The sequence below is a fragment of the Lotus japonicus genome, chromosome 1 (genome assembly GCF_012489685.1).
Source record: "Lotus japonicus ecotype B-129 chromosome 1, LjGifu_v1.2".
Taxonomy (NCBI): Eukaryota; Viridiplantae; Streptophyta; class Magnoliopsida; order Fabales; family Fabaceae; genus Lotus; species Lotus japonicus.
Genome location: NC_080041.1, coordinates 87678761 through 87693083, shown reverse-complemented (window position 1 = coordinate 87693083; position 14323 = coordinate 87678761). Strand labels below are relative to the sequence as shown.

The window sequence follows — 14323 nt, the reverse complement described above, 5'->3', positions numbered from 1 at the left end:
GCAGTGTTCATAATGGTTATTCAAAGTGTTCGTTTTGAGATTTGTTAGGGTACAAATCTAATGGACTTACATGGAACTTATCTATTGCATTTGCGTAAAGCACTTTGTGAGTGGAATGGGAGAGTGATGTATGAGTAATTTGTGTTTTTCTAGGCATTGCTGTGTTTTCGTTTCCTTTAGTTATTCATTATCATTCTCAAACTAAATAGAGGTTTTTATCTTCAAAATCACACATTTCGTCCATTCTTATCCATGTCCATGCGAACTAAATATTTTGTTAACACTTGTAAGTAGATTGAAATTTTCAAGTATAAATGTATAATACACTCTTTTTGCCTTTTTGGATTTTGATATTGCTTATTGAAGTTATTTGAGTAGTATTAGGTCCCTCTGCAGTTATTACATTCTATTGTTTATATAGGACAGAAGGGAACAAAAGATCGTGATAGATAAGATAGCCTTAGATTGAGCTATCAACTATGTTTGATAATTATGTTATTCTCCTTCTTGGTCATAATGTCATATGCATTTATATATGCAATAGTTTTTATTTCTTTCGTTATGAATTGTAAGCCAAAGTTACCTTTGTTTTGTGGCCTAAGAACACTCCAAATAGTTTATCATAGTTTTTCTGAATGATTTGTCAAGTGCTGAGTCTGCATCCTTCAATTTGTGTTCATAATTGTGAGGGAAATTTAGTTCTTTCAATGGTTTTACTAGGAATGTATTGATTTTCATTGGATTTTACCACCGCTGTGGTATTTTGTTTTGCCTTTGTACTATTGGTGAAGGGTCGAGTCAACTTCAGGAGACAACAACAATGTTTCCCTTTTGGATATTGACCTTACTTCCCTACCCCGTTTGGTTCATGTGTTTGTGACTCTTGATCACTACTGCTAATTGTTCTGTAGTTATTTTATTTTTGGTAAAATCTAAAAAAGCTGAACACATTTTGTAGTGTATGGTTTATGCAACTTGATATTGGTATATGTAGTTGTGGAATGCCTTCTTTCATATCGGTCTCTTCTTAATTTGCTTGAAAAAAGGATTTACTCATGGTTGTTCAAGTGAATTACATTGCACGTATTTAATGAGTGTTTTTTTTTTCCCTCTCTCTGTATACATTCCTCTGGATCTTATATGACAACTTATTTTGGCCTTAGATGAGGGTTTTGATCTGAATGCTTATGGTCAACGTAGAAGCCGTTTTGAAGCTTCTACTAGGCATGGTTACAAACTGAATGGTTGGAGCCCTACTACGTCAGCCTTGGAAGGGTGGTTCTTAGTAGTGTTATGGTTTAGACTTTGATAGCAACTTCAAGTGACTCAGTTGAAGTCCTACTTGGCATTGTCTTACTATTTCATTTTGGATTTGTCTTGGCATTAATCTTAAGTCCTGCCTGTCCAATTCATTACAAGGAAAAAAATCTTTTTTATCAATCACTAATGATAAAAATTGATGAAGAAAAATTCTAAGTTTTTTAAGTATTAAGTATTGAAGATGGCAGATGTTGGAGGATGGAGATAGTTGGGGGATGAAGATGATAGGGTATGAAGAAAGTTTTTTTTTTGGTTCCTCCGTCTTCCACATGAGCATTTAAAAAAGCAAATGGGAAGAATTGATGCGCCGTTAGCGTTTAGTTTAGAGTAAAGTACACTCACTCCTCTCAAGGTTTTTTAGAATTACACTCCACCCCATTCTTGTCTAAAATCTACACCCCACCCCATTTTATATAGATGCAAATTTAGTGACGAAAAATATTCTTTATTAATAATTAGTTATTATTTAAATTGTTAATCAATAATTTCAAAAAATATTTTCAATATAATCCAATAAATTTAAAAATGAAAACATCACAGTCCTCCTCATTCTCTCAATCGCGGTCTTCCTTCGTAAATTCACAATGCAAATTCTGCAATAGCACACCCGACCGGTTTACAAACCATATCTCGAACATAGGGAAACATGCTTGTGTTTTCATATTTGGTAATAATTCAATTTTAATCAAAATAATCTCTTTATACCTCAAATTTTGAAAATTGGATTGTAGACCCAAAAAGCAAGACAAATGGGTGAAGAAAATAGAGAAACAAAATTAAGAAATATGAAGTGGATCGGAGGTTATTAGAACCCAACGATGCGGTGGAGCACCGTTTTTAACAAAATCCAACGACATCTTAAACCAACAGAGCGTTCGCTCGCAACTTAAAGGGGGTGAAGTTCACAAGAAGTAGTTGAACATGTAGCTTTGGGAATGTGCGATTCACGTTCTGTGGTTCAGGTCGCAACAAAACTTTGATGCATGGTGGTGCCATGAGGTTTCACATTCTGGGACAGTGACCGTCGTGTTAAAGGGAGCAAGCAAAGGCTTGGTGGTGACCGTTTGTGGTGAGAAATATGATTTGGAGACAGATGGGACGTGGACTTAACAGACAGAGTGGATTGCTTTTTTAAATTTAACTAAGTAAAATTATTTTCATAAATTAATGTATGATAGTGTATATGCATTACTTATTTAAATTTTAACTAATTAGTAATTATATTTTATTAGTGACGAATTTGTTTTTATCACTAAATTTTGCCTTTATAAAAAATGGGATGGAGTGTAGATTTAAAAAAAGAATGGGGTGAAGTGTCATTCTTACAAATCTTGAGGGGGTGAGTGTATTTTACTCTTTAGTTTACTTAGTTTACAAATGCATCCAGTTGATTACATGTCAAGAAAATTATTTTTATTTTAATTAAAATTAAAAAGAAATGTAATTGCTTGTCCTATGTGGCACAATGTGATTGGATATTGGTGTAATTTTTTTACATTGATTGTGCATATCCATTCATCTCTTAGAAAAAACCAAAAAATAATATCATTTAAATGAGACGTAGTCAGAACATATCATTCCATAGATGGGTGTGGCGTAACAAAGTAAAAATCTTTTTGAAAGTAGGTTGAGGTGTTGCGCCCTTATACCTCAAATAATTGGCTTGACCCGACATGACACGCTCATGAGCTCTAGCTATCCTGAGCGAAACTTCAGAGGGAACCAGACTGTTCAACTAGTCTTTCGCCTCGTCTAGTAGCTGGTTTCCTCTGAAATTTCACTGAGGATAGCTAGAGCCCATGAGCGACTTATGTCGAGTAAAGCTACTAGACGGTTCGATGAACAATTTACACATCAGTATTGTTGCGGAGCTTCACCACACTCAGGCATAGTTCACCATCAAGTCATTGCTCGGAACAAGCAAGTGTCGAAGCACGCAGAGACAGTGTGTTCTACTAACTACACTTTTAATGAGATATCAACAACCTAGACTTTGACAACCATTATGATTAGCTTCGGTCGAGGTTACACAACAATACCGATTAAACAAGCATTTAAAGAGAGTGTCAAACTACCAATAAATCGCTATACTTTTAATGATTATTCAATGACTACTACCAATAAACCGCTACAGTTCATTTATTTAACCCTATTAAACTTGTTTAACTATATAATTCTCTATAGAATTTGTTTAATGATCAATTTACTTTGACTTAGATTATATTGTGATTTTAACATGTTTTACCTCGTTAGCTATAATTCATTAATATGCTTACAAATAAATTTGATGGTCTACTTAAATATCTTATCATGAAACAAGCATTTAAAGAGTGTGTCAAACTAGACATTCAAAAAGATCAAACTAATGGCCAAGAAAATATCCTATGACAAGTATGTACAGATTAGACAATAATCTTTTTAAGCAGGCCATCCTCATTGCTATTTAAACCAAGTCCAACATAGTTACTCTTGATAAACATTTAAGGACACCAGGAGCACACCAATCTCCTAGTAACTAATTTGCCATACAATTACTTTCAAAAAAGAATTAGATGATTCACTCAATTTTAATCAAACAAAATTTTCCCTTCTCACTCTCGAAAAACAAAATTGAGTTAGAAAATATTTTAACACTCCCAATTCCCCAGACTACATAAAATTTCAAACACACTTAATGACTAGCTGGACAAACATAACAATTAAAAACACTAGGGTATTTCTTTCTCCAAGGGACTAATTTTCCATCATCAGTTGAGAAAACAAAATTTAAGCCCCACTCGATTCCCCGTGCAAAGGTCAGTGTAAATTGCATGCATACTAAAAAAATAACCGTGTTGAATTTTTTTGGATACAAATACGCGCGATACCAATTTTATAAAAACAAACTGCACGTTACCACTTTTTGCGAAAACATACAAGGGATAAAAAAAGTGTAAATGAATGAAAAATGCGAACCATTACCAGTGAAACAAACGACCAAAAAAGAAAATCTAAATCTAAAGCTGTATATGGATGCTATTAATTACATGAGATAGAAGCATTACGGAAAACAATCGCAAATATCTTATTGTACAACATATTTCCTAGAAACCATTTCTTCTAATCAGCTACAACCATAGAAAGAGCATTTCCTTTTCATTCTGGGTTACATCATTATAAACCCACGACAATAATAAGTATTACAGAAAATACAAACCACTAAAGCCCAACCCAATATGAACGTCCGTTAGTGTTGTGAATTGGAGAACATGAGGGAGATGTAACGCACCACTCATACCAAACCTGTTACAGGTTCCACAAAGAAATGGAAATCAGCAAGCCAGGAAGAAAGGCTAAAATCAAAGAAGCAAGTGATATAAAATGAACCTTTGTAGAACCACAACAGCGCCAGAACTGTACTTCAAGCGTAGAACCCGGATTCACACAAATAGGTGTCCTTAGTGGAAAAAATATTGCAAACCTACAGATACAGAATGGATCATTGACAAAACTATTGGGCTTGCATCATACTAGTATATACATAGATTACGGACAAACTTTGCGAACTTAAAGGGTTTAGCCTGTTCACTTAAGAAATATTGCATGTGGTTTCTATCGGACTTAGGATCATACTTCTCAAACAAAATTACTTTTCTTATCCAAAAATCAAATTAAATAAAACACAAATGAAAACACCTACCAACTGAACATGTTTGGTGTCGCGGTTGAAGGTTCAATTCCAAGATGCACATCCTTGTATAGAGTTGCATCAAAATAGCCAGCAAATCCTACGAGTGGGTGTACCAAAGGTCAGTATAAAAAAGATAAACATTACTTCGGCATTAAGGAGGTTTTCTTAGCTCAATACTTAATTAAAAGATTAGGCATTGGGCATCACTTTGGTGTCAAATAATTCACGTGCCCTTCAATGTTTTTAATCAGATAGTTCTATTAAAACTCTTCTTTTTCATTCCTTTTTTTCAATCTTCTGCTCAGCAAGGTTCTATGGCATTACTTCTCTCCGTATTTTTTCTCTTGTTTAACAAAGTTCTTTCTTTATCCAAGAGAAATCTGAATATACAATTTGTCTCTATTTTCAGAAAATCCATGACTCTGTCTAATGGACAACCACCAGCAATTTCTAAGACTTCTAAAGATAGAACTTCACAAAGTAACAAAAAAATAAAAAATGGACACTAAAAGTTAGCGAGATATATTCAAAGTATTAAAAAAAACCAATATTAAACCATTTCAGATAAAACTTAACTACTCTAAAAGCATAGAAACACATCACATACCATGTACCATTGCTGACCCAGTTTCATTGGGTATCACAAAATGCAACTTTTTATACCGCTCATTGCTTTCTTCATCTGAGCTTTTCGGATGATTAAATGTAAAAACCTACACAGATCAAAGAAAATCACAAAAATAGCAAATATTAATTAATCTAAACTGACAAGGCAGAAACCACGTTTAGTGGATAATTAAAGTTAAAATAAGTCAAACCGCATCAGAAGAAACTCACAGGTTGAGATGGTGCAAGTCGAGCTGCATTGTGTATTTTCACAACATAAGCAGTTTCGAAGTGTGCAAGGTCTTTATGAGCTTTGACCTGAAACACAACAACATGCAAGCAACATGAAGTCATAAATTTATAAATGTAAGTTTGACATCTGAAAGTACAAGCTACTAACATCTTTAAACAACTTTGAAGCGGTCACTGGTTGGAGGAAACTGGTGTACCTGAAAGTTTGTAAAACACAATGATGAAAAGAATAACTAAATGAACAAAATTCACGCAAGTGGAATATCATGGCCATAATAATCATCATGTAAAAATTTGATGCTACTTATTTTGTAATTTGTCTATACTATATGGTGCTTAAGGCAAGAGTGATTATACATAAAGCAGTAACACGGAGTGAAAGGATTTTACATACGAAGATGGTATTGATATTCCATCTGGCTTTAGAAACCTCTGGGCTCCATCAAGACACTCAGGAGACAGTTCATTGTCCCCAAAAGAACCTAGCAATTCACTAACCTACATTCAAGCGAACAAAACTCATAAACTAATATATTAAAAGCCAAAGTTAAAAAGATAACACCAAGGGAACACAGAAATATACCAATATGTCAGCTTTTTCAGGAGCATTCCAATAACGCATGTCACATGAGACAATAGTAACCATATCCTCCCATCCCTCCATCTTAATCAATGCCTGTTCCAACAAGCAGGTGTCATTTCTATAATAATGGAAGGACATTACCCGAAAAAATATTCCATGGGCACACAAAATTACAGAATCACCAAGATGTTAAAAGATCCAGAACTAACATGAAGAGTTACAACTGCATTTGGATTCTTTTCAACGGCGTAAACTTTTAGCTTTCGTCCAGTTTCTTCTGCAGCCTACATATGAACATGACAAAAAAAAGAACTTCAATTAACACCATGTGATTAAAATTAAAAAAATACCAAAATTTACAGGCATAAGGCACACCACCATCATACCTGCAATGAAGCCCGCACAAGAGGACCGCGCCCTGCTCCAACAACCATTAAAACCTAGCCACAAAAGTAAAAACAAATTAACTTGATGTCTCTGCTCCTAGGTACAGCATCATGAGTGTTGTATGATAATCTCTAACAAAATAGCAATTAAATACTTAAGAGTAAAGATGCATTGAGAAACAAATCTTACAACGGTTTTAACAGATGCCTCTTCATCAGGAATTCTGTCCAGCAATGCTTTACTAACTGCTCTTTCATACTGTCGAAAGGAAAGAAAAAGATTAGATTACAAGTACACGCTGATGAAACCAAAGTAAAATCAGACATTATTTAGCTGTTGAAAAAGAGTAGGAAATCATAAAACTCAATGTCTGCAGAGGTGCGCTATAGCTACTGGACTTCAAACTTTAATGAGAGGCGGTTCAATTGCTAAAAACTAAAAAGGGACATACATAAAATTAATACTAGAAGTTGAGAATATATTGCACGCAATGCCATACCTGAATGTATTTCACAGCATCTTTCTCAAAAGTCTCATAAGTCTGAGCCTCTAAATTATCCATCAGAGGCTGCATAGAAGTTTGTAAAAATTTCAAAATTGTTTATTTGAAAGTGAGGAGTAATCAGGCAGTATAATTGAAGCCAATGACTGAGAAGATAAAAGCAGGAAAGAAAATGCTTACTTGCAAAGGTGACTGTAAAAAATCCCTGTACCCAAGCTGAAATAACAAGCAGTGAAGGTCAAGAGAAGGGCAATTAGCAGATAAAGCAATGCCTTCTTATAAAAATGATGTCAAGATAGATACCTCAAAACGTTCTTGCTCAGGAAGAGGCTCCATTTTTTGGTATAAATATGCAACATAGTCCAGATACGGCCGCAAGGAATGTCTTTGTGAACCTAAGGAGCAAAAAACTTCACTGTTAACAGAAGGCTCTGGCCAAGAGCCTCTTCCCTGGGCAAAATAGTGCAACACCAAATCACAATTTACACATTTCATGCATTGAGGCATAAAACACATAGGCACACAAACATAGAGCAGAAGAAAAGGAACTAAGATATACAATGTATCAGTAATAGAAATAGTTCCTGTAACTTATATGCAGGATATATAAGAGGTTAATAATTACAAGATCTAAAAAATGAATTTAAATAAGAAAAATAAGATATTTTACCAACTTAAACAATGATCTACAAAATCTAAACAACAAATCTATGAACAAATAACCAGAACTTACCCTCAACAGAACGATTATGAAAATCATTCGCATCAGCACTTGCTTTCGGATGAATTGAATTTCCAGATATAACGATCTACACAGATGTTCCAAACTAACTCAGTATCTTCTAAAGGAAAACAAAGCTTCTTAAACAAAAATTTGCAAGATCAACCAAGCATGAATGCAGTATCCAGAAACAAACAAAAAGAGATACAGAATTGTAAGATAGAAATTTGTGCAGGTATAATTGTTCAACTTATTTCCATCTGAACACAATATTGAGTTTAAATTCTCAAGAATACAAAATATTTTAAATGGTCTACCTGTATAGAATGGTTAAAAAAACCAGTAATTAAACTCTGGTGGCGCTTGGAGAGGCATGGATATCCACGAGCATTAGTTAAAAAGGACTGGCAAAAATTCAATCAAAATCCAGCATTACTAAACTTGACATTTTTAAAAGATGCATTATAAACCACAATATGTCCTTACATCAGTATTAACTATAGCTGTTCGAACAGACTCCCCAAACCAACGTCCTAGTGAAATTGTAGAAGGCAAAGTGCTCCTAATAAAAAGATAAAAAAAATGAATTGATGCAATTAAAGACTTTGTATTTTTTGAGAATTAAAGATCTTGCAATTAAAATACCAGAGTAATGGGTACAAGGACCAAAGCGTAAAATACTCACAGAATGTCAAGTGCAACTGACAGCTGAGGATGATGTTCACATAGAATGCGAAAAGAATTCCATGTTTCCCAGGAGTCAACCTAAAAACCAAGATTACAATGTTAAGAAAAAACATTTAGCGTGTTGAATTGTTGTCTTCAATAAGCCTAAATTTTCATGACCCAACAGTGTAACCCTAACTAACTTGATCATCAGCTAGATACGTCATACAAAAACAAAGATAAAAAAAATCCCATGTGAAGTATTGCAGTTAACATAAGATCAAAAGCTGACAAATGTGCATCATTTGATTTTATATTGGTAATCTTTATTTCATTAACAATAAAAATTAATTAGGACCATGTTGCCAAACTCAAGTTTTGATATAAACCAGAGGAACCTATTAACATTAAATTATAAACTCAGAATTGTGACTTGTTTCATAATTGTATCAAAAAACATTTATCACAGTACCCCAAAGGTGAAGCAATCAAAACTACACTCAAATAAAAAGTTACATAATCTAACACGGCCGAACTATTACATTTACAAAATACTTAAGCATCAGTTGTAATACTTCCATCGGTATGCAATGCCTAATGATACAATATAAGACCCCGGTCAAGCAACACAGAGAAGACTAGACCTTCCTGGCATGATTTTAGCATATTTACTCACCGAAGTATCAGAGTTCGTATCCAGTGAGTCATCATCAGGCTTAACCAATGGAATCCTAAGCCACAGCTTCATTACAAAGAAAAATAGAGGGAGAAACATAAGAATGGAGGATAAGACATTTATGAAGGAATGAAACATGAATCCGTCATAAAAACTTGAATTTAGAATGTCACCTGCATATTACTCAGGCCCTGTAAGATTTCATTCACACACCTAGCATAATTAGCACAAGAAGTTCCTTTAGGGGCAGGAAGCAGGCAAGCCTACAGGATATTAAAAGGACTTTTAAAACCATATGCAACTCATCAACAAAGGGTTTTGCACTGCAACTACAATATTTCAAACTTCAAAGTATGACACTGAGACATGTTATGCAGCTTACTAACGGAAATATGTATGACATAACTTTGTAATAAAACCAATTCAAATGCTCCGAGTCTGACCCATAAAACAGCAAAAAAAATGTAACACCACTGTAATATTAATAACAAAATTAACACTTAATTGTTTGCTTTAAATGTATTCATCATGTAGATTGTCCAGGATAGATTTGCAGGAAACACTTTGGCATTCTCAAGTAATGATTAATGAAACATGTATTCAGATCATTCAAAGTATAACAATCTTAATATTGATTTTTTAAGGTGAGAGATGACTTCATTCACTTGACATGATCACAGTAACATGAGATATGAGAGGGTCTGCTATTTCTCTCCCGTACCAGATACCAAACTTTTTCAAACTCTTTGTCTTGCACATCCAAATCCCTACAGGTATAGGTACTTTATCATATCTACACAACCTAGATAATAATAATATAATTATATTATATTACAGATCGAGAACTAAACTTGTTAAAGCAATAAAAGAATATTTCTTATGGTGTGAATCCACAACCAGCAAGTTTTCCAAAATCGAACTGAATAGAATTGTTACATACAAAAAATGCTTGCTGAAAATCAAAGCTAAGAGGGAAAATGATTAAGAATTTCCTAATTCAAGCAAGATAAGTGGATGTTTCCAAGTCAACCAAAATCACCCATTAACTACAGAATAAAGATCGAACAGCACAACACAAATTTGAAATTTCCTTTGATAGGGTTACAGCACACCTGCAAAGAGAGATGAGAAGCCCATGCTATTTCTTGTTTAAGAGTCGTTTCAGAATCTATCCTAAGGGTTTTATCTTCTGAATCCAAATCTATCCACGAGCTTATTTTTCCTGAATAAAACACAAAATTACATGAGAAGCTTCACACAATAGTGAATCAAATGCAATAAATTTCACAGGAGTTTCACAAAGTAGTGAATACAAGACTATCAATAAAGAATAGAAAGTTAAGCACCAAACAGTTTTAAACATTGAAAGGAACAAACAGAAAAGTAGGCTCAATAAATGCTTCAACAAATTCAACACCCGTGAAATGAAACAAATTGAAAACCTAAATGACTTCAATCATAATTGGAACTTTTCCAAGACCAAAATCAAACATAAAGTTTTAGAATTCTAGCAAAAAAGTTACATTTTTGACATATAAAGAAAATAACACAATTTACAAGTGTGCTTGTCCAGCCTTCTAAGGGAGGAAGGTTGAAAGAGTAATCATTACATCCTGTCATGTGATCCACAACAATGGATCTAAAAGATATAATAAAATTTAGTTCAGTTCCAAGCTATTTCAAATTACAGAATAAGACAACGCAAGAATCAATAAGTTATCACTACAAGCACACACAAAATTGGATGAAGGTGAAAAGAAAAAGTAGGTTTTACAGCATACATTGAAACCACAAGAATAGGCAACTCATACCCACAACATGACTACTCCATTGTGATGGGCTCAAGACCAAGTCTGACCCAGCAAATGGCAAAGCAGCAGATCCAAAACTATCCTTTTGCACCAAGCTTGGCCGATAAGAAGGATCCATCTGAATTTCACCATAAACCATATAAGCTAAACAGGCAGTAGAAAACTACATATGTGTTACAATTAAAGTTATTCACAGACTACAATTTCTTTTCTAAAAAATAATTAAGTCAACAGCATACCCACAATAAATCATGTATGAGAAAATTAACAAACTACTTAGATTATAAAACATCCTAATTACGCCTCCGGCAAGCAAGATGCATTGCTAGTCATTCAATGTCTCATGAATGTAGTCTGAGAAACTCTTAGAGTGAAACTAATCAAAACAGTCTCACAAGTAAAGCACTAGACATTTTTACTTTGGGTAAGCATACTGACCAATCACATACAAAATTACAGCAGAAGCTGCAACATGACTGGCTAATTGGCTACCGTGTGAGTGGAGGAAACAAATCTAGCACAACCTATACATGGCTTTTCCCAGTGAGAAGCATTACTTATCTATTCAATGTCTCAATAATGTAGTCTAAGAAACTCTTAGAGTAAAACTAATCAAAACAGTTTCACAAGTATAGCACTAGACATTTTTACTTTGGGTAAGCATACTGACCAATCACATACAAAATTAAAGCAGCAAGCTGCCACATGACTGGCTAATTGGCTACCCTGTGAGCGGAGTAAACAAATCTAAGCACAACCCCAAGTTGTCAACAACAGTATAAAGACACATTGGGTATGAAATTAAACTTCAAATAATAAGTGCAAGCAAAGCTGAATGGAGCCTTAATGACTGGAATACGAAGCGAAACGAAAACGGTAACATGCTACATGTGTTGCGAAATGTAGCTCAAGAGAGCAATCCAATGAAGCCTGAAATGCTCACAGTCGAGCAGCAGCTTCACTGTAAAAGTCCCATAGAGCAGTTTCAATGTCGGTGAGCTTACTGACCATTCACACACAAAAGACGCAACTCTAGAGTCGCAGTGTGAGTGGCTAATTAGCTACCATGAACAAATCTATCAGCTGCAGTATATACAAACACTCATTTCTCACACAAAATTCTCACGATTCTGCAAAAAAAACGATGAAATGCAAGAAAACGAATCGTGAAGGAAACGAACCAGAGGGGAAACGATGAAATCGAAGCCTCCGGATGTGAGATTGAAAGCGAGGACTTGAGGCATGTCATCGTTGAACTCTGTTTCCACACCGCAGTATCGCGATTCGCTCTTGTCCCCTGTTCTATCTCCCAGAGGCATTTTCGCTGAGTTTTTTTCTCTGCTGAAACTTGTTGTGCGTCGTAGAGAAAGAAGGAACGAGATTGGTGTGAGGTCAAGCGATTTGAAGCATCGCGATTCAACAATGCGAGAATGAGTGTAGAAATGGAGGGTTTTGGTAGGGTTTTTGTAGAAGAAGGTGAAGCTGATAAAGCCACTACACTCTGAGCTAGGGTTCTTGCTAGGGTTTTGGGGTAAAATGGGTGGGCCTTTTGCAACTACTTGGTCCTTGAACTCTAAGTAAAGCCCAAAACTAGGGACAGGATAGTGACCAAAAATACTTGTTGACCAAAAAGATCCAGAGAAATTTGGAAATTTGCTTTTCCGAGCTTGGTAGTGTTTGGCCCGACATTTTTTTTTGTCTTAAAAGTTACTTTTAATTAAAAGTTGAAAATAAGAGCTTTTAGAAAAAAGTAAAGGTTGTTTGTCAGTTTTTTTTATTTTTTATAAAGTAAAAGTTACTTTTAATTTAAAAGTTTCACAACAATGGGTGGTTGAAGTGACATGATGGTGGAGGGTTAGGTAGCACTGGTGCTGGAGGTCGGTGTAACCTATTGGTAGTGGTTGTGGTTGTTGTCGGTGGTGGCAGTGGTGGTAATGGCGGAGGCGATGGTTGTGGCGGTAGCAACGATGGTGGCGGTGAATGGTTGTAGTGGAGGCGATGGTAAAGGTGGTGGTGGTGAAAGATGGAGGGTGGTGGTAGCAATGGAGGTGATGGTGGTCGTGGCAATGAAAGTGGTAGTGTTGGTGGCTGTGGCAATGGTGGAGGTGATGGTAGAGATAATGGTGGTGGTGGTGGTGGAGGGTGGCGGTAGCAATGGAGGTGATGGTGGTGGTGGCAATGAAGTGGTGGTGGTGGTGGCGGCAACAACAATGGTGGTGGTGAACGATTGTGGTGAAGATGATGTTAGAGGTGGTGATGGTGGCGGTAATAGTGGGGGTGATGGTGATGGTGGTGGTGGCAATGAAATGGTGGCGGTGGTGGCGGCGGCAGCGATGATGGTGGTGAACGGTTGTGGTGGAGGTGATGGTAAAGGTAGTGATGGCGGTGGATGGTAGAGGGCAGCGGTAATAGTGGGGGTGATGGTGGTGGTGACAGTGGTCGTGGAGGTCGAAACGATGGTAGTGGTGGACGGTCATAGTGGAGGTGATGGTAGAGGTGGTGGTGGTGGAGGGTGGAGGGTGGCGGTAGTAGTGGATGCAGATCATCTTTGTTTTCTTTGTAAACATTGAATCTGTAAGCTTGATACCTCGTGCAATTCGCATGGAAGCTTCCTCCTTCAAACTTTGTATATATCCTTGACCATGGATGGCTCTTACCACCTTTTGCGGCATCATATGGGCGTGGGAGGTGTGATTTGCGATGCTATCAACTTTCTGCAAAAGTGCTAACACTAAAAAAATGAGTTATGGCTTTTTACGAGGTTTGAATATAAAACAGGTTGTTTGTGAAACAGATTACCTTGGGATAGTGGAGACCTTGGTGAGTGACAGACTGATATTACAAGTCTTATGTGTTACGAGAGGAGTTTTCAGAGATCCATCAACTTTTATTTCGAGATTGGACCATTCACATGCAACATATCTCGAAAATCGCTAATGAACCGATAGATTGTCTGGCTTAGGATTGTATTTGAACCTGAGTTACAATGTCACTTTTCTATTTTAGATAGTCATCCACCTATAATCGAAGAATTGCTAGTTTGAGACTTGTTAGCTTTGTAGTATTTTTTTTTTTCTGCGTAGGTTTCTTACTCACAAAAGAGTCCTACAACTTATTTGACTCCCTTCT

At 35.8% G+C, this 14323-nt stretch overlaps 1 protein-coding gene across 1 annotated transcript; it reads right to left on the bottom strand.

The window, feature by feature from the left end:
• Positions 1-4284: 4284 nt before the first annotated feature.
• LOC130727464 (protein arginine N-methyltransferase 1.5) lies at positions 4285-12701 on the bottom strand. The gene is made up of 23 exons (XM_057578603.1): positions 12376-12701; positions 11195-11312; positions 10496-10605; positions 9557-9646; positions 9384-9449; positions 8727-8806; positions 8528-8603; positions 8359-8445; positions 8054-8129; positions 7624-7715; positions 7501-7536; positions 7318-7386; positions 7008-7076; positions 6818-6871; positions 6641-6715; positions 6432-6524; positions 6243-6346; positions 5997-6045; positions 5828-5914; positions 5598-5703; positions 5000-5087; positions 4687-4780; positions 4285-4602 (listed from the first exon to the last, which is right to left on the bottom strand). The coding sequence occupies exons 1-23, from the start codon at positions 12511-12513 to the stop codon at positions 4519-4521; spliced, it is 1941 nt and encodes a 646-aa protein (XP_057434586.1). The 5' UTR covers positions 12514-12701; the 3' UTR covers positions 4285-4518.
• Positions 12702-14323: the final 1622 nt, after the last annotated feature.

Bases quoted from the DNA above. Each gene is read 5' to 3' on its own strand.
- LOC130727464 (XM_057578603.1), bottom strand. From the start codon at position 12,513: ATGCCTCTGGGAGATAGAACAGGGGACAAGAGCGAATCGCGATACTGC. The intron at 8,604-8,726 runs GTGAGTATTTTA...TCTTTTTATTAG, and splicing joins TCAGTTGCACTTGACATTCT to GAGCACTTTGCCTTCTACAA. The intron at 6,525-6,640 runs GTTAGTTCTGGA...TTGTTGGAACAG, and splicing joins ATGCAGTTGTAACTCTTCAT to GCATTGATTAAGATGGAGGG.